Consider the following 20,242-nt stretch of genomic DNA (forward strand, 5'->3'; position numbering starts at 1 on the left):
CACCTGACAGTGAAACACACGGGCATGTTTGTAAGCTGAGTCCCAGGCTAGACGTGCAGAGGGCTTCTGCATCCTCTTACCTGCACAGCGACTAATTTATCATATCCTAAGCGACCGTTGCGATTAAAGTGAGGATATACTTTTCTAGTCCATCTAGTTTTTTAACCTCAGCAAAAATTTACTTTTCAGTGTTTACTACCCATGGAATCTTAGTTAAGCTAAGATATCCTGTGCTCTTTAAAATATACAGAATATATATTTTTTTTTATTACTAATACTGGGGACCTAAGCTTCTGGTCAGGAATTCTGGGAAATGCCAGACATGTGTACACCAGGTTGTCATTGAGGTATTAGCAAAGATGCAAAAGTGAATCTTTATTGATTTTAGTAGAAGGGGGGATAAAGTTTCCAAAGCTAAAATTGTATCCTGTTAATTGTGTCAGAGAAAGATTCTTGCACTCATTCTCTTCATTTCCCTCATTAGCCCTGTCTATGCAGGTAGGGTCTGCCTGCAGGTGGAGGCAGCCACCTGCCTTTCTGTACTCATTTCTCCCTCTCTTCAAGGTCAAGACTTTGTATTCAGTTTCTAACATACTAGTGTGAAATTAACTTTTAACCCTTTGTAATAACAAAATTCTGCTCTACCTAGTCAGTGATGTGCTGTTCAACCTGGGCTACTATTGACCTCTGGAGGTCAATAGTGAAAAGTAATTCTCAGAACATGCTACCTTTTAAAAATCTACTACAGCCCTTATTTTATTAAAAAAAAAAAAAAAAAAAGTTGAGATGTACTTCTCATGTTGGTCATGGTTCTCAGATTTTAAAGTAAGGTATTTTGATGTGTGTGGATTTTGGTTCCCCCACCTCCACCCACCAAATCTCATTTCTAAGGTAAAACACCAGTGTTGTGCCAGAGTCTCCCAGGATGAGCACATATTGCATTTCCAAAGACATGTTGCCTTCAAACTAGAAACAGGGAAAGAAATTAAAAGGCATTAGGGATGGGATGGCTACATCTTTGAAATCAAATTTACCTGCATGGAATTGCAGCTTATGTGCAAGGTTATATATACACAGGGCTTTTATGATGGCCATGTTAAACACCTCCTGTATGTTAATATGATGGTAATTTTTAAACTATTTCACCCCAATCTGCTCTTCACTAATCCCTCAGACCCTGGTCTGTCCCCTCTAGGTTGCAGCAAATCTCTACTGCCTCCCCAAACAGACTGGTAGGTCATTTAATAAATTAGACCATTTCCCTCACTCGCAATTATCCAATCACACAGAAACTACATCTGGGCAAGAAAGTGTCTCTCCTGGTGTTGAAATAGGCCTTTCCAGGCCATCTTACTGATTGAATATGTAGATTGCAGTTCATTAGTGGAGTTCTTCATATGTATGCAAATCAGGCTGTTAACAACTCCAGCTTAATTGTTAGTTGTACTGCAGCTGATTGCTTTTCTTTCTTTCCTTCCTTTTTTTCCCTTCTCCTGGTAGACAAGCTTCGTGCCTAAACTCGAGCTCTTTTTTCCACAGGAGTTAACTTCCTGCTGTGGGGGGATTCATGGAAGTTGTGATTTCTTAAATAACTGGTGGTGTTTTCTGAATCCTTTCCCACTAGAAAGTAGTGACTGCGTCGGAAGTAGGCTTTTTATTGTTGGTAATTCAAAGGACAGAAGCCTACAGATGAAGTTAATATTAGTGACATTTAAGAATGGTGGTGGGAATAGGAAAGATAAAGCAGAATTACTCTGGAAATCATTTAATAGTAGATCTGTGTGGTCCCTAAATTAGTTTCTCTTGTCCCATTTCCATCAGTGCTAATGAGTAATTACTGAGTATAATTCCTTGTTATTGTCTGCCAGTTAAAATTTAGAGAGTTAGCTTAATGTCTGTAAAATACTGTTATTCTGATGAGAAGCACCTGATACTGCAAATTATAGTAATGTTCACTTAAGCATTTCTTAGAATGTTTTGTGATCAAGCCAAAAAACAAGGACAGTCACTGCTGCTGCTTAATTCAGAAGACGAGGGGTTTCAGGGGCAGCATTTGCATGTGTTGCTTCTCTTTTTCAGTCCTGTTGGGACTTTTTTTTGGGAAATGTGCCGACCGTCTCTCTGCTGTTAGATGTCATTGCTAAAGAGAGCAATCTCTGGTCAGAGCCCTTTGAGAAAATAGGGAGCTGGTCCTCGTGAGGAGCGTGTGCAGTCACTGAGAAAGATGAAGCTTGTATTTCAGAGTGAAGCAAACAAATGAAATTTCACTTCTAGAATTTAGAAGGAAGGAAAGATCTCGCTTTTGTGTCACATGTTCTGTGCTTCCTAAGCTGTGGTTTAATTAATTTGTAGACATCCAACCCTATCGATGTCGCTGCTCGGCCTGGGACAGTCCCACACACTTTACTCCAAAAGGACCCAAGGGTACGTGCAAAGTCAGGCTTGGTCTCAGGTAACACCAGGGTGTGTGTGTTTGCACGGGACAGCCAACCCAGTGCTTGCACCTTCGTTAGCTCCTTGGAGCCGGCTGCTGTTTCGGCTGTTCCTTCTAGTTTGTAGAAGAAAGTGCCAGTTACTCTTAAAAAACAAAATCTCTCCTACGCCACTATGGCCCTGTGACGCAAGGGGACCTACTTGCCAGTGGGAGAAAAAAGGGACTTAGGGTATAAGCCCAGAAATTGGACACTTTTAGCTTATATAGTTTCTACTTGACTGGTCTTCTCTGCCTATATCTCCTGAAGTTTCTCTCACACAAATGAAATAGCCGTAGAATGTTTTGAATGGAAAAGCACTGAGCCTTTTCTTCCTGGAAGTCAGGCTGCATCCCCCTCTTCCCTGGGTTCAGGAAGTTACTGTGGCACACAGCTCCTCTGGCCCTCTATTTTTAATGTGCTAGGGATCCTTTTGTGCTCTAGAGCTAAATAAAATATCCATTATGCTTTGGTTATGTTATTTATTCATAATTTATACCACTCCCTACTTCCAAAAAAGAATTTGAAGTTATATGATAGATATAATCTTGTCTCATTGATTCTTAACTTAACATTGATCTCTATGGTAAATGTGAAAAAATGATTATCTTTTACAATTTTGTCTTCGTCCCTGGGTAAGGGCAGTCAGAAAATGATACACAGAGTAGGTAGGAGTTTAAGATGACTCAACTATGTAAGTATTTTACAATGTGTAGTGAACTTCTTGAAAATGTCTAATGCCTGTAATATACAGTCATCAAAGGAAGGCTGTTGGTAAAGACAGCCTAATTCTACCTTATGTCTGGAAAGGCAACTCTCCCAGATACCCATTCGTGTCTGGCCTTAGAAGTCTATGGTCTGAGGTCCATTCTCCCTTAGACCTGCCCAGTGTGGTTCGGAGATCAAGATAGTGAAACTCCTGATGTGTAATGAGAGCAAGTCACGTTGCCAGAGGGCACATCGCTATTGATTAAACTGTACGGGGGCTTGTCAGCCTGGATGTACTGAGGCTTGTGAAGTGGGGGAGGGGACTCTTGGCACTTTTGATAGTGTGAAAATGGGTTAATTATTCTCTAAAAGGGCTTCATTTAAAAGTAAAATTCTAACATTTTAATTTCCCCTCCTAATGAAGCACTACAAATTTGTTAATTAGAGCAATTGTTTGAGTGACAGGTGTGTAACCAAGTTGTCATTTTCTCTTCACAGTTGACAGATCCTTTCAGACCTATGTTAAGGGTAAGAAAGCTTCTTCTAGAACTGTTTTGCAACCTCTATTTGACTCCCTGTGGGTTAAAAATACAAGTCTATTACAAGGAAATAAGCCATAGAAATGCTGGAATAAAATGTTGGAACGACAGTGCTTGGGTTTTTCAGGTAGTGTGGTGGAAAATGGCCTGAATTGTTTTGCTTTGAGTGTTGGAGGAAGCCAGGCCGTTGGCTTTTGTATAACAGATAGACTTCAACTGAGTCAGATTCCTTTGTTAGCAGTTCTAGTAAAAGGTTCGACTAGTTGGAATTTAAGGGGAGAGACTTAAGCTATAGGCTGGAATTAGTCTCTTTTATACTTAGAAAATACATGTTTGGGTCATATTTTGGCTGGTGGCCTCCTCATTCTGCACTAAGTGATAGTGACTTGCCGTAGCTGTTCCACCTGTTTCTAAGGTGCAGGCCATGGGTACTGTGATCAATGGTGTCTTAACATCTGGCTTAAAGCAAATTGGTCTTGAGGTCTAGAGAGTGGCCAGCAGATGACCTCTGAATGCTGCTGACTTACCTGGCGGGTGGCAGAGGGAGACACATGATGGATTGTTGGATGGAAGATGGATGGACAGTAGATTTCCTGCTATACTTAACTCATTTCTGGTGCACATAATCAGATAATTTGATTTCTCCAAAGGGAAGAAGGAGGATTGTGTCATCACTTAGGTGAGGCAGTATATTATTTATAATTTCAAATGACCCATAATTTCATTACAACACAAGAGAACTGACCCCAGACTTGCGTTTAAGTATATATTTCAGAAACAACTCTTTACTGTAGAAACCAGAAGCGCTGTCTTTTGCTGTTGTAGAATGGGGCTATGTTTTCTTCTCATCCATCAAGTAGTTACTGAGCACGTACTCTGAGCTTATGGGTAGATTACTTCACAGGAGGGAAGTAGAGAGAGGTGGTCCCTACCTGCTAGCTGGTAGAAGAGAATACACTCACAGTTACTCCACTGCTTCTAAAGCAAGTAAAATAATTTGAGAGATGGATTGATACAGACTCCTCAAAGGATGGAGGAGGGACTTTGCAAAGGCCTAGATAATTAGGAAGGGATGAGTTCTTTTCTTCATTTTCTTTCTTCTTTTTTTTTTTTAACTTAAAAATGAACAATGCCCACCAACACGAATGGGTAGTTGACTCTTAGCATTTGTGGTAACGGGGCTTAAATAAAAATGTGGTGAATGTCTCTGTACAGCTTTGGGGGTTAAAAAAACAAACAGCAGACTTGAGGGACGTTAGGACAGGTTCTGTACCCTCTCTTGTTTTGATTTGATTCACTGACATGCACTAATTAGCTCTTCTGAACAGCTGATTTGCATTATAGTATGGCAGCATTTGTTAAGTAGGGTTTCCTACTCTACCAGGTCTGCCAGCTGGCTCCAGAAAAGAGAGAGAGAAGACACACAGAGTGGGATTCAGGCTTTTCCCATCTTGTCCTTGGTAACCGGGGAGGTCCTTGTCAAGTACGGTTTTCTGAGTAGCAGCCCACGTGGGAAGAGAGGGGAGCTGTGACTGCCTTATGACTGGGCGCTGGATCGCCGATGTTGGAAGGCACTTGGAGAGTACAAAGCACACTTGTTTCATGAGAAAAGCCTCTGCAGCCAAAAATCTGCTGAAAGCTTTGGGGAAATTGAAGGTGGTTTTCTCTGAAATGTCTTCCTTCTGACCATATTGTTCTTTCTTGTTCCAGAAACCAGGGAAGTGGTGTGCTATGCATGTTCATATCGCCTGGCAGATCTACCACCACCAACAGAAAGTCAAGGTCAGTCTGACCTTCCTGGTTTCAGGAGGAGGGGGCAGGGCATGCAGCTGTGTGGTCTGCTCCGGAAAAGCTGATGAAGGAGGCATTCAAAACAGATGCTCAGGACCAGTAGTCAGGAAGGATCAAGCCCCTCTTGGAAAAGCCAATGGGAAGTCTTACTAGTAATCAGGGAGACCCCAGAAAATTACAAAACAAGCAAACTGACAACTCCCTGTGTTTTTTGTTTGTTTTTGTTTTTCTTTTTTATGATTCTATCATCTTAGTGATCCAAAGGGCTTAAATATGGGTTAAGTAAAGGGTTTGGAAATGTAATTATAGTGACCAAGAATTAGAATATAGAAATACTTAGTATCTGGAAAGAGCTATAAATGAATGTTGGCTTTTTTATTTTTTTAATAACAATTGGCACATTCATTTCATTTTATGGCTTTGGGAAAAGGAAAGAGTAATTTATGCCCTGTACAAAGATGCTGCTGAACTTCCATTAGCAATGGTTGTTGTTAAAACTACTCTCCTGGAAGTGGCATTTGGTTTGCAGCGACCTTCCATTCATTGGTCCCCTCGTGCCCAGTGCCAGGGTGTTAGGATACAGTCAGTACTTGCCAGAACCACCTTCTGGCCAGTTACCTTACCCGACCGTAGGTGACTTTTCTTTTTTCTTTATATTTTCATCATACAGATTGATATATTCCATGCTTTACTAAAGTCTTTATGATGCAATAGGGAAGAGATCAAGAACTTCAGCAAGTGACCTGATATAACATCAGTGCTTGAATTAGGGAACAAAGTAACTGACAAGTTCAGATTTCACAGTCTGTATAACTATGCCTGAAAAAATGGGAGAAAACAAGCAATCAAGTAATTGATTAAGAAAGCTTAAGCTTCACTTCATCCATTTCTCCATGAGCAAGCTTTTAGGCCTAACAGCATTTGGAAGCCAACACAATAATAGTATAAGATGTCAGTAAGCCAAGAGAGAGCACTACTCATCACAGAAGAGAAACGTTTTTAAAAAGGTTAAATGATTTTTAAAATAAACAACCCAAGTTCCAGCCATTCTGGAGGCTGAAGAAGGAGGATCCCTTGAGCCCAGGAGTTTGAGTCCAGCCTGAGTGATGTAAGAGACCCTGTTTGTAAAAAAAAGAAAATTCACTTAAAGATTAAGCAAATTTCAATAAATGAGGTTAACTAAGATATTTTCCTTTGGTTGCCAAATACCTGTTCTTTCTCATAACATCCCATCAGTGAGTTTTGCTCACTTTTACTTTATTGTTAGGTGAGGTTTAATTAGAATCCTATGCATTTGTTAGAAAATATATGTGTTGTGAAGAGCTAACTAGGTTTTGATGATTAGTCCAATTCACTTTTTGTTCTGGATGATGTGGTTAGTCGAACGGTAGGTAAAACATGTCTTCCTTGTAACTCCCTTGGTTAAAAGCAGTGAATGATGTTGGATGTACCACTCTAGCAACTTCTTTTCCATAAAAGTGTCCCTGATGACTGAAACTTCCATTATCCCAATTTCAATTAGAAAGACCTCTTGAACATGAGCTAACTCTGTTCATCTCCCCTTTTCAGCAAACTGCTTGCAATCCCCAAGTGCCATTCCACTTCATGGACCTAAGTTGTGGTTAATGGAACTGTGCTGTGTACCATACGATATCAGCACTAAATAATTTGGCAACCAAATTAAAGGAGGCACTCAAAAGATTTTTATAGATTTATAGTGAATTAGAAGCTTGGTTTTGGGGTTTCGCTATTACTTTAGAGCAGGACTTTAATTATAGCATTGCCCATAGATTTGAGCAGAAATTGCATCACCCCCTTTCTCTGTAACATTCATTTACACGCATTTACACGTTCCTTCAGTCATTTGCTTAGTATTCATTGAGAGAGCCTGCAGGTTCTTTACTGGGCCAAGCTGAGTGCGCTCATCTTTCCTGTCATCCAGTTGCTTAGAGCTCAGTAGTGAAGATCGGCGTGTGTGTAAAAAGTGACCTCAGTGCTGTTTGCTTCCGCTTGGGTGCATGGGTGCATTTCAGTTTAAATGTGGGTCATGGATGAGTGGGATGTTGACCTTCAGCAGTAGGGAAACAGCAAACTTCCCTCCTCTCTGACTCTCACACCACGCTGTGCCAATCTGTGTCCCTCATCAGCTCTCTCTGTTGACGAGCAGGGCAAGGATCCCTCAGGACATGCGGGAGGTTGAGGTGAGGCAGGGGTGGGGCCCCAGGGACTGAGAGCGCCAGGTGAGTCCCACATACTGGAGAAGTGAGCGTCAGAAGCAGGCTGAGGGCAGCGAAAGCTTAGGAGACTGGACGGCAAAGAGGCGACAGTGAGGGGAGGGCAAGTCCAGGCTGCAGATCGCAGACCACAGGAGCAATGCTGGCAGCAGGTGTGACCCCCAGTGCAAGGAGAAGGCCGTCCAGAATCAGGAGGTGGGGAGACTGAAACCATGCCGCGGGAGGTCTCGGCCCAGAGAACGGTGCCGGGAAGGGCTCAAGAGGAGGAATGTGGACCAGTGTCTGCAGCCTTAGAGGAAGGTGAGCGGGAGGATTCACCCGAGGGTAGACTGGAAAGAGGAAGCAGCGATTTCAGGCACTGGCAAGGACACCACACGGAGACGGTCTTCGGGGGTTACTGGGCTGGACAGATCCCCTCCTCTTCCTCAGCTAATCGGGGATAGTAGGAAAAGAAAAGGCCTCTATTAGGTAAATTAATGACCCTACTTTGTTTTTGTTTGGCTTTTTAATAATATGTAACAACAATCATTTGAAAATTAGCTTGTAGGCATGCAAATATTTCTTCATAACTTTCACTTACTAATGTACTGTGATCTATTAGCGTATGGCAAAGAGTCATTAAACAATTAATTTATATAGCAAATTATTCGTGCAGAATTCCTAATAAAATGAGCTTTAAAATACTATTATTTTGAATCTTGCTAAAATAGAGCAAAATATTAAACTGCTACTTTGGGAGTGGTGTAGCGGTTGGAATGAATAGGACATGGTTTTCTTCCTCAAACCACACAACCTCAGAGAGCAGACACTGGTTTCGCCACTTGACGTCTCCGATGGGAAAGCAGGTACTGCCAGCAAGTATGGCTGACCCCTCTTAGGCTGACCTGCTGTTTGGCACTTGAAGGGTAAACGATGTGTGGATTGCTGCATTCTTGCAGCATTGTACACATGAACCTGGCTGGGGCGCACAGAGTTTATTCTGTCGGTCTCAGGCTCTTCATTGATGTCTTTCTTCCCTGCTATTCCCCTTGCTGCTGCAGAAGCAGATGCAGTCGGACCCACATAAGCTGGACTTCGGACTGAAGCCCGAGTTCCTGAGCCGCCCTCCGGGCCCCAGTCTCTTTGGAGCCGTCCACCACCCCCATGACCTGGCGCGGCCTTCCACGTTGTTCTCTGCCGCTGGTGAGTTTGGGGAGGGGGCAGAGCTAAGAAATGTAGTTTTCCGGTAGCTAAATAAATTATGTTTAGGCTGTGTGCTGCTGCTCAGTCACTACCTAAAAAAGTACAGTTTATGCCGGCTTGCAAGGCAACACCACAGCACACCTCGGGAGATGGGCCCTTCTTCATCAACGCGCTTTTTCATTGACGGAGGAAAAAGTGCATCTTTTCCTCACAGGGACTCACACTGCTTTGGCTCCTTATTTGCTTCTATATTAAACCAGCATAACTCACAAGCACATCGGATGCTACTGGAAAAGATCAGAAGACTTGCAAGGGCAGATCGGAAGGAAACAATGCCAGGAACCGTACAAGGTTGTGGTTGCCCTCACCATCGGTGCCCGCAGAGCACTCAGTCACTTTGCACCGTGATGCTCAGTCAGGCTGTGTTTTAGGGTGTGAGGATAAAGAAATACACTTACAACAGTTGCCGGTGGTGTGGCCTGAGATAATTGAATCTTTTCTAAGGCTTTTTCTAGTGCACAGTCCCTGGCACAGAGCTCTGCCTAGTTAATACTTATAAACGATGGCATTGAGCTCATTCTCATAATGAGCTTCATAACTTCATACCGATATGTTAAATAGAATTTGCTTTTCTGGGCCCACGTAGGCAAGGGGCTCTCATTTCTGATCTTTAAGGAACGAGTTTCACATCCATCCTGCCTGCTGCCTGCTCAGCCTTTTATCCAAGACTCGCTTTTGGTGGACCTATGGCTCTTCTATTCAGGAAGAGAGAAACAGCCACATTGCAAGAAATCATCGTTTTAATGGGCCTTGTGCCAAAGCAATTGAATCGCCCTTGAGGGTAGATAGAATTTACTAAGGTTTCAGGTTTTTCTCTGTCAGTTCTATCTAGGGACATATTTGAAGGCTCTGTTACCATGGTACCTAGGCTCTGAGACAGGGCTACATTAAGAGCAATTTTTGCAGAAAAATAGAGAGATTTCTCCCTGGCTTCCATTTGAGCCAAGTGGATGAATTGGCTTCTTTTGCTTCAGTAATTCTGGAACTACAAGGCACCCCTGGGGGCCCTGGGCTGAGCGAAGCTCTGGGCTTCATTGAAGCATTAATTAGCCTGTACTACACAGACAGTACGTGGCCACAGTTTTATTTAGCTGCCAATACCGCTGACGCCTAATGAATGTCATCCTGGAATACATTCACTTTGTGGAGGTGGGTATCATTCTTACACTTCCCAGGTGGACAATAAGCCCCCATCTAGAGCTGGGTAGATAACCCCTCAGGTGCCTTCAGATTCTGAGATACCACAACCATGACAACGTTCCTCCTGTAGCATGGCGCTTCCTCACAAACCAGGCCCACGAGACCCGGCGGTCAGGAACAGCAATCCCAAACATAACTTGAGTTATTAATGATAGAGTGTAGAGAGGGACGGCCCTCCTGCATTTCATCTGTTTTCCTAAGGGGTTGTATATTTGTTGATAGGCACTTAGACAAAATGCAATGCATTATGAAACAGTCATTAGTAAATTCATTTATCCAGGGCCTGTTTATACTTCCATTCTGGAAGGTAATCCTTTTCAGTGTAAGCAATGTTGGATTTTGCCCAAAATGGTTATTTGGTAAAACTTTTAAGTGGTAGGTATAACTTACACATAGTGGTTAAATTCAGCCACTTTCATCCTGCTGTTGGATGCTAACCCCTGCAGTAAACTAAGAGGCTTCTTAAGATGACCTCGGCAAATGCCGCATCTAGAGCGAAGACTGCCTCCGAGAGAACTTGCATGCTCATCTCCTAGCCTTGTGTTAACAAGCCAGTGTGGTGCCCTGAGCTTTTGGAAATACTGTCCTTCGCTAATTCACTTACTCACACTTTCTTTCTCTCCCTCTTCCCTTCCTTTCCCATCTCCCTTCAAGAAAAGGATCTGAGGCATCTTAAACAGATACATATTGGACAAAATACAAAGTAGAGGAGGAAATGTGGATAAAGGAAAAACCAAAGGAAAGAAGACTACTAAATTAGACCCGAATTCCCTGGCGAGCAAAACAAAAAACTTAGAGTTAGTTATAAGATTTTTAATGTCCAAAAACTTATGAATAAGCCAGGTTTTCCTGGCACTGAAAACTGACAGGCACCGGAGGACTTCATTTCCTGTAACCTAATGTAACTCACAGTGCGTTTCATAGGGTTAGACGTTGTAATACCCTCAGTGTGGGTGCACAAGAACTAACACGCTCTCCAGGAAAAGGGATTCTGCAAGGGCCCAGAGCAGTGCAGCCCAGATGTGCAGCTTCAGGACAGCCGCTTGGAGCCAAGGATGATAAAGTGTCTGAATTTGTCCCCTGAGATGCTTCATGAGATGCTTCATGAAGAAAGTATTCCATGACCAAATGTTCCCCCTCAGAGAATGAATAAGCTGTAAGCGTATTAATGGCTCCAAGGAGTCCTTCGGTAAAGAACCTTGTTTTAATCCAGTATTTCTCCAAACTTAACTTGGTTAGTTATAGGCCCTCCCTGCCCCCAGCCCTGGCAATTATCTCCATGCTTATAATACTGTGTATTATTGGCTTAAAAAAGGAATATCTCTTTTTGGTGGTTGGCCAGCCAAGCTGGGAAAGAGAAAAGGTGATGATTTATTTTCTTCTTCCTAACAAAAACATTTTCTTTACCTGATGTCTTGCCGGCAGGGCCCTGGGTGTGCTTTAGCCAGGACCTTGCTTTGACATACTTTCTCATGGGGCACTTAAACAAATAGGAGCCAGTTGCATTCCAAAGTTGGCTTTTGGTAAAATCTGATTTTGTTATGTTTGACTCAATAGGTGCTGCACACCCGTCTGGGACTCCTTTTGGGCCACCTCCTCACCATAGCAACTTCCTTAACCCTGCCGCTCACCTCGGTGAGTTGCCCAGCAACGATGGGGATGGACGTCTGTGTTTCAGACGCGTTTGCTTTGTTTACCATGCTCCTGCTGCACTTGCTAGCAAGCTAGCGATGGCCCTGGCACCTCACTTACTGCTTAGGGAGATGATCGTATTCTTTTAGGATTTTTAACACATGCTGTCCTATCTTCAAGATTTCAACGTCTCTTCTAGCACATTCTTTCGGTGGTAGATCTGTGCACAATAGTGGTTCTGTCCAAAGTTACTCATGGCGCCACGGGGAAAGCCATTCCTTGGTATCTCAGGGAATCTGAGATTACAACAGCCTGTTCCCGCCCATTGGAAAAAGACTGTGGCCTCTTGCCCTTTAGCTAAGGTCACCTCCAGGAGGGGGAAAGACAGAGAGGATGATGTTACAAGGAGGCAGTACCTTTGTTACTTCACATTTTACTTCCCTGTAAATTTGTCTCTTCCTAGCAAAGGCGTCTGCTTTTTGTGGCCTTTATTTATTTGATGTTTTCTGCAAGTGTCCAGGCAGATGCAAGCGATGATACGCACACTCTGATGTGGCTCAACCACTGCCTGTATCAGGGCCATTATTTCAGTGGCATACCCAGTACCCTTACTTCCTGCCATCAGGAACCCTCTTTCTTTCCAAATGGTGTGCACGGATCCATCCTGCTAGACAGGCGTGCCTTCACAATTTTAGTACTGAGAGGCTTAAGATGTGTCGTTTCTGTTTTGGTAGAACCTGCAGGGTGAGTTCCTGGAAGAGGAGGGACTGGTCAGGAAGGCAGCTTAGACCATCGTGGCTTGAGTGGTGTCCCCACTGGGCAAAAGAGGAGGGATGCATAATGTACAGTCCTAGATAAACAGCCCTCATAAATATGTTGCTAACTCAAGGCCTAAATCCAAGTGCAGTGAAAACCTTGTACACAATCTGGTAGGAGCAGGGCAGACCGGGTCTGGCCATGAAGAGGGGAGGACCCTGTGTCGCTTTCCCTAGCTCCCAGGAGGCTTTGTGTTCCTCACACAGCAGAGTCCATGACCATTTCCTTCCTCCCAATCTTGTTTGCAGAGCCTTTTAACCGGCCGTCTACGTTCACAGGCCTGGCAGCAGTTGGTGGCAATGCCTTCGGGGGACTTGGAAACCCTTCAGTTAGTGAGTACCTCTAACTTTTAAAAGTCTGCCTTGGACTGTTTATCTCCTCTGATCTGATATGGCTCAAGACCTTTCTAGATCAAAGGAAACAAATTTAGGTTATATCATTACAAAATCAGGCCTACTCAATGGAGTTAGGTAACAGCATATAAAACCAGCATTTTAAGGATAGCCCACTGTTGACACATTACTGAGGGTGAGGATGAGGATGTGACATAGTAGATCACTACAGAAAGTTTACTCATCCACAGCCTGTCTCTGCTGTCCGGTACCTTGGCTACAACTCACAACATTTAAATTTCATCTTGCCTTTGGCATTAGTGGGATTGAAAAAAGCACGACGAATAATAGCAGGAAAACAATACCAGGCTCGGGATAACGAAGAGTTGGCGACATTTTGTTCTCCGTAATCTGGGAGGACTGTGCAGTTCTAGTCTCTCTGGATTAGGAAAAGAGTTGTAACCCTGCTCATGTCCTAAACATTATTTAGTCACTGAATATGCAACTTGTTTTCTTTCATGCCTCATGTCATGTATTCCTGGGATGGGAGACCTAAAATGTAGCTCTGAGCATACCATCCCAGTTCCATCTCTGCTAATGGCAAGGACACCTCAGGCATCTGTGTAGGTCAGGGCCCCGTCTGGTCTCTGATAACACTTGCTCTCGTTTGCTAAAGTTACGGAAAGGGTCACAGGGTTGTGGTGGGTAGGTGGAGGAAACTGTGAGTTCTACTCTGAATTCAGAGTCATTAATCTAAGTCGTAGCATCCTAATACACCCTTCTGCATGCTTGAACTTCTGCATGCACCAGATTTGTTTGATTAGGTCATCTTGACACCTGTTGGTCCCTTTCCTTTTTAATCCCTCCTGCCCCAACCTTTGCTTTTGGTTAAAAAAAAAAAAAAGCTGTGAGCTACCTCTCCAGTGTAGGACAAGAGTTCCTCTAATGAATTTGTTAATCTCCTTTCCTTTTCCAGCTCCCAATAATATGTATTCATTTTAACTCTGAATGCTGTTAAAAGTTTTTTGGTAAGTACCTTCATTACAGCAGATTATATAATTTCTCTTAAACCTTTTTGTTCTCCACTTCACCATTTCAGCACCCAACTCAATGTTCGGCCACAAGGATGGCCCCAGTGTGCAGAACTTTAGCAACCCTCACGAACCCTGGAACCGGCTGCACCGAACGCCTCCGTCGTTCCCGACCCCTCCGCCCTGGCTGAAGCCAGGGGAGCTGGAGCGCAGCGCGTCCGCTGCAGCTCATGACAGAGATAGAGATGTAGATAAACGAGACTCATCTGTTAGTAAAGATGACAAAGAAAGGTACGGAAAGAAACCGCTCTCGAGTCCCAATGGGGAGCCTGCTCTGCGCCAGGTACCAGTGGGACTGGCCGCCCTCCCTCCCTGTCCCAGCCTTGAGCTTCAGCCGCCCCGTAGCATCAGCTCGTCCCCGTAGCCAGTGCCGGTAGCCCCCACGGTCCCGGAGCGAACACCCTGTGGCCCAGAGTGTATCGCGACCACAGGAGATAACTAGAGTGTAGTGACAGATTCCCGTCTCAGGAGCAGGTACACATTTAGCACATCCAAGGCCCTGCAAGCATTAGTGTATCCAGACAGAAATCTTTTCTCTAAAAGACAGTGAGCTGGAGCTTCGGGCCAGACACACACAGCATGAATCAATACCATATTTGCTTTCCAGTTCGTGCAGTCCATGAAATCATCCATAGGTTTTTCTCTCTCTTTCCCTCGCTTTCTTTTTGTTTTCTTTTAGAAAGCCATGTTTGCATCGCCTCATCATATTTTTCTCAAATTTTGTTCAGACTCAAAGCCTGGGGCTCCCAGATAACTAATAAAATGTTACTAACCCAGATTTAGACAAGCATCAACAAGCATTTTTGGTTTTCATTTTGGTTTGGTTTTGCCAGTGGAAAATGAATTCGATTACCTGTTGTTGTCTCTGTTCTGGGTAACCCATGCCTATAAAAGAAGTAGCCTTAAAGAGGAAACATCTTATAGTATTTTTTGTGGAGAATGTCACAAGCATTCTTGACAAAGAATCTCTTTTTTCTTTCTTTCTTTAGGCTATTTTCAGTTTGAGTGAACTGATGAGCAGGCATGCACAAGACGGGCTTGACAGGAAATACCGAGTAACAATTTCCCCGGGCGCTTAACATTCAGATTTGATCCCAATCTTTAATTTTCCTTTTCTGTGTATATTATGTGTGTGTGCGCGCACGTGTGAGTATCCTAGTAACTTAAAAGAATTCAACTTTACAGGCTCTAGATGTGGTAGATCGGCCATCATAGGCCATTGTGCTGACTGATTTCTTTCTTAGAAAAAGACAAGTTTTCCTTCTAGGCAGCATGATAAATCTCTCGTAACCAGCAGGAGGATTGTTGATGACATTCAGCTCTGAGCTGTAACTGCCAAAGTGGACAAATCCTAGAGCCCAAGCTCTCTTGAAATAGTCGTCATTGAGTATGATGCAGGATTTGGCCAGGAAACCCATCCCCATTTTTCTTGATGGAGTAAAAATGGCCTCTTGGAGTAAAGTGAGGAAACTTTATAAATAAAGTATACTTTTCCATTCTTCCCTTGAAAGTTACTCTTCTTAGCCTATCCTCTGCAGCCCTCTACAGCTCGTTTGTAGGGGAACCCTCCTTAATTCTATCCTGTGGCCATTCTGATCTTCTCATCCTGCCGTGGCTCAGCCAGCATGGCATCCTGCCCCCTCCTCGCCTTGGCCATGTCTCCCTTGGGTCTGTCCCTAAGACTTACCTGATTCTTAGTCTTAACTCTTCAAGTTTTACCTTATTGTCATTGTGTCATTTTGTACTTTCTGCCTAGTACTCTTGAGCCCCCTCCAAGACAGGTCTCTAAAGTTCTTACTTCAGATTTTCATTCACAGATGCTCTCTAAAATTGTTCTCAATTTCCCCATGAGGTTTTGTGTTTATGGACCTGCTTTTCCTACTGCCTTTCCTCTATCTTCTCATCGGATTTGGGCTTTCTTACCCTACCTAATGCAGAAGTGCTTTTTGCAACCCAAAATTCCTGAAATTGTGGTTTCCTTTCGAGCCTCCCTCACATGCCACATCTTGGAGATTGTTTGGCATCAGCGTTATTTACTCAGAAATGGGTCGTTTGTCCTTGTGAGGAGCTAGACACTCCCATCATATGTACCTTAAACTCTTCCTTTCGCTGGCTCTGTGTTGCACAGCAGGAAGAAAAGTCATCTTTGTGTTTGGGCTCTTGGAATATTATTCCTAACACTAAATGACCCTGAGACTCTGACAGCTGGACGGTCTTGCCACATCACTGCCTTATTGACCACCCTGGGCCATTCTGGCTTCCCGTGAAAGCTCTTCCTCTGTGATCCTGACCGAGGCTCTTACATGCAGAGAGAATCATTTCTCCCCTCAGACTCTCCCCGCACGCGCATCCCTAGTGTGCCACTCCCATTAAGCTTCCTCTAAAATCTAGGTAAGTAAAGTCAGGGTGGCTGGCTTTGCCCTCCCCAGGGCGTGTCCGCTGCCTCGGTGGCCAGGGAGCCAGACCCGAGCCTGTCCTCCTCACACCGCCATTTCACCGGCAGCCCCTTGCCAGGCCGACAAAGCCCACTTCATTTGCGTCCTTGTTTCCGTCTTTCCTCCGCAGGGAAAGCGTCGAGAAGAGACACTCCAGCCACCCTTCACCAGCACCTATCCTCCCGGTGAACGCCCTGGGACATAACCGCAGCTCCACGGAACAGATCAGGGGTCACTTGAACGCTGAGGCTCGTGAGAAAGACAAACCCAAAGAGCGGGAGAGAGACCACGCGGAATCCCGCAAGGACCCGGCCGCCGACGAGCACAAGGCCAAGGAGGCGCACCTGCCGGAGAAGGACGGGCACGGTCGAGAGGGGCGGGCCGCGGGCGAGGAGGCCAAGCAGCTGGCCCGGGTGCCGTCCCCCTACGCGCGGACCCCCGTGGTGGAGAGCGCCAGGCCCAACAGCACCTCGAGCCGGGAGGCCGAGCAGCGCAAGAGCGAGCCGGCCTACGAGAACCCCAAGAAGAGCGCGGAGGTCAAGGTGAAGGAGGAACGGAAGGAAGACCACGACCTGCCTCCGGAGGCCCCACAGACCCACCGGTCTTCGGAGCCACCTCCTGCAAACTCCTCGTCCAGCGTGCACCCGGGGCCCTTGGCCTCGATGCCCATGACCGTGGGGGTGGCCGGCATTCACCCCATGAGCAGTATCACCAGCCTGGACAGGACTCGCATGGTGACCCCCTTCATGGGCATCAGTCCCATCCCGGGTGGAGAGCGCTTCCCGTACCCCTCCTTCCACTGGGACCCCATACGGGACCCCTTGAGGGATCCTTACCGAGAACTTGACATTCACCGGAGAGATCCGCTGGGCAGGGACTTTCTGCTGAGGAACGACCCGCTGCACCGTCTCTCGACTCCCCGGCTGTACGAAGCTGAGCGCTCCTTCAGGGACAGGGAGCCTCACGACTATAACCACCACCACCACCACCACCACCACCCTCTGTCTGTGGACCCTCGTCGGGAGCACGAGCGAGGAGGCCACCTGGATGAGCGGGAGCGCTTGCACATGCTCCGAGAAGACTACGAGCACACGCGGCTCCACTCTGTCCACCCCGCCTCCCTGGACGGACACCTGCCCCACCCCGGCCTCATCACCCCGGGACTCCCCAGCATGCACTACCCCCGAATCAGCCCCACCACGGGGCACCAGAACGGACTCCTCAACAAGACGCCCCCAGCAGCGGCGCTGAGCGCGCCTCCCCCGCTCATCTCCACACTGGGGGGCCGCCCGGTCTCTCCCAGAAGGACGACTCCTCTGTCGGCAGAGATAAGGGAGAGGCCGCCTTCCCACACGCTGAAGGATATCGAGGCTCGGTAAGGCGGGAGTAGGAGCACGAAGGGAGGGAGAAGCCCCGCGCAAACCCAGCGAGACTCGGGAGAGAGAGAACTCGTGCACCGGAACAGACTGGGGGGAAGCCCCCACCTCTTCCCCTTGTAAAAAATGTACAGATCAGTGCAGATTTTCAAATGTTTTGTATATTATATGTTGAGATTTTTTCAGATCTTTTAGCCAAGTCATATGTTCTCATGTCTTCTACTCTTTTTGTTTCTCGTATAAAACTTTTTGATTTGAACCAAAACAGTGGAGATGACAACACACACCAATTTGATGATAACTGGGGGGCGGGGGGAGTCCACAGCATCCATCGTGCAAAGTTCTTTCAGATGAGAAGGGAAGGCCATGTACATAGTCCTGTAAAAAAAAGATTGCTCATGAGCTAATGGTTCATATATGCAAAAGGGTAAGATGAAAGCTTTACTTTGTACAAATGTAAATAGATAAAGATTAAGTAACATAATACATTAATACTTCTTAAAATGTGCTATTTGCAAACTTAATATCAGTGAACACAGTCTGCTAAGGCTGTGTTCCCATATATTGTTATAGACAGCTAAACCCTTCAACTATGCAATGAATGTTAGGGCTTTTCACAAAAGCCCACCTAACTCAAAGGAGCCTTTTCAAATCCATTTACAACATACTTAAGGTCATATTTTCCCTGAACAAGCGCTTACGTGATATGACTCTGTTTTCCTTGCTTGTTTTTTTCCAAATGGAGAAACATCCTATTTTGCAAATTGGACCCCAGGCTGGAACTTTGCATCCGAAGTTGCTGCTTGTGGGCTTTGGGGGAGAGTGCGGCCCTGGAAAGGTAACTGAGGACACGAACAGCCAGTGCCAGGGAGGATGGGATTTGTCAGATGCCAAAATCAGGGGATGGGTGGTGGTGTCTGTCAGACACAAACAGGTCGCCAGACTCTTGTCACCATCAGTCACGTGACTTCACGCACACCTCATGTGGGAACCATGCCTTTTTTAGTGTGTCCTGTTTCATATCTGTACACACTTCCTCGTTTCGTAATGAGATTGAATTACACCCAAACAGATCCTGAAAGAAAGCTTCAAGTTTTCTCAGATGATGGATATGTTTTCACGGTATTCAATAACTGATAAAGTTAAGGTGCACATTTCCCGATGTGACTCACTGTATTCCAGTCGGTAATAAAGTCTGGGAGTAGTCGTAACAGGTCAACCTTGTGGAGCCATCGCAAGTTACAGAGGGTGAAAGGTGGCAGAGAAAAAGTCTTGTGTGTGCGTGCGTTTTTGAGTTTGCATCAATCTTAATGTCTCTTCATAATACTTTTATAATACATTAAGCCTCTTGTCTACATATTTGGAGAGAATATGACTTTACTAGCAGAGAAATACAATATATCTTGTCTACTGGACTGTAAAATATATGTATGAATAAAATTAGTTCCATTTGGTCTTCTAGTATATTAAAGTGCTATCTGACGTTGTTATCCTGTTTTTGCAAAAAAAAAAAAGTTAACTACAGACCATTGTTTCTAATAAGCAGAGAGATCTATTTTAGTAGTAAACTGAAGGTTTAGTTGTGAGCTTCAGATTTTGTGAACTCCAGATGTTGTGCAGTGTTTTTTTTTTTTTTTTAAAGACAACAGCTAAAAAGAAAAAAAAATCCAAGGAATATGTACACTGGAACTGTAGTGGTAGCTTTCAGTATTGTAAAGAGATTGTTCTATACAGACCTTTTTGCTGTTTATCCTGTATGTAATAAAGTCCTTTCTAGATCCTATGTGAAAAGAAAAGTGAAGCAACTGAATCTTCAGCATGTTCTCATCGGCGGAGCCTTCTTGTGTAATGTAAACTGTGCCATGTTATTAAAAAATGTGAACTAAGCTTCCAGCTGCTTGTTTGTGTGAGATGGCCATCATTACCTTAGGGAAGAAGCCATACGTGCAAGACCGGGCTCTTGAAAAGAAACACCTGGAACCCAGCCCGTGTGAGAACAGAAGGCTCACCTGCCATGGCTGGCCACACTACCTAACTCAGTTAGCGACCCACAATTAGTTTCTGCATTCATTTGCGCCCCACACAGCCAGTTGTGGATTTTTGTTTTTATTTTTTTGGTATGTTCTAAACAAATTACTGTAAAAATCATGGGAAGGTCCTTATGGATTTTGTAGATGGACAGACGTGTGGGCCACGTTAGTAAGTATCGTTTGTGTCTCTGGCCTACTTCAAAACTCAGAAGCACTTGCTTTAGCAGCACTGACAAGAAATCTGATTTAGGGCCTGCGACAACAGTTTTCGCTCGTTTGTTCCTCTGCGTTTCAATCTGTGGACTCAGTCAGTCATATGTTACTTAAGACCTTCCAGATATTTTT

The 20,242-nt window shown here is 44.8% G+C and overlaps 1 protein-coding gene across 2 annotated transcripts in view; it reads left to right on the forward strand.

The window, feature by feature from the left end:
- The window catches only part of AUTS2 (autism susceptibility candidate 2), a 1,232,042-nt gene extending 1,212,094 nt beyond the window's left edge, over positions 1-19,948 (forward strand). The window contains exons 12-19 of one of the 2 annotated variants that reach the window (XM_012640368.1): positions 2,353-2,424; positions 3,678-3,707; positions 5,429-5,500; positions 8,784-8,925; positions 11,743-11,820; positions 12,882-12,965; positions 14,065-14,287; positions 16,622-19,948. In XM_012640368.1, the coding sequence (XP_012495822.1) occupies positions 2,353-2,424; positions 3,678-3,707; positions 5,429-5,500; positions 8,784-8,925; positions 11,743-11,820; positions 12,882-12,965; positions 14,065-14,287; positions 16,622-17,870 (1,950 nt within the window). In that variant the 3' untranslated portion in view covers positions 17,871-19,948. The remainder of the gene's footprint in view (positions 1-2,352; positions 2,425-3,677; positions 3,708-5,428; positions 5,501-8,783; positions 8,926-11,742; positions 11,821-12,881; positions 12,966-14,064; positions 14,288-16,621) is intronic. The other variant, XM_012640369.1, reaches the window with a different exon arrangement.
- The last annotated feature ends 294 nt before the right edge of the window (positions 19,949-20,242 follow it).

This window comes from Propithecus coquereli, unplaced genomic scaffold, assembly GCF_000956105.1.
Source record: "Propithecus coquereli isolate 6110/MARCELLA unplaced genomic scaffold, Pcoq_1.0 Scaffold150, whole genome shotgun sequence".
In the NCBI taxonomy this organism is placed as follows: domain Eukaryota; kingdom Metazoa; phylum Chordata; class Mammalia; order Primates; family Indriidae; genus Propithecus; species Propithecus coquereli.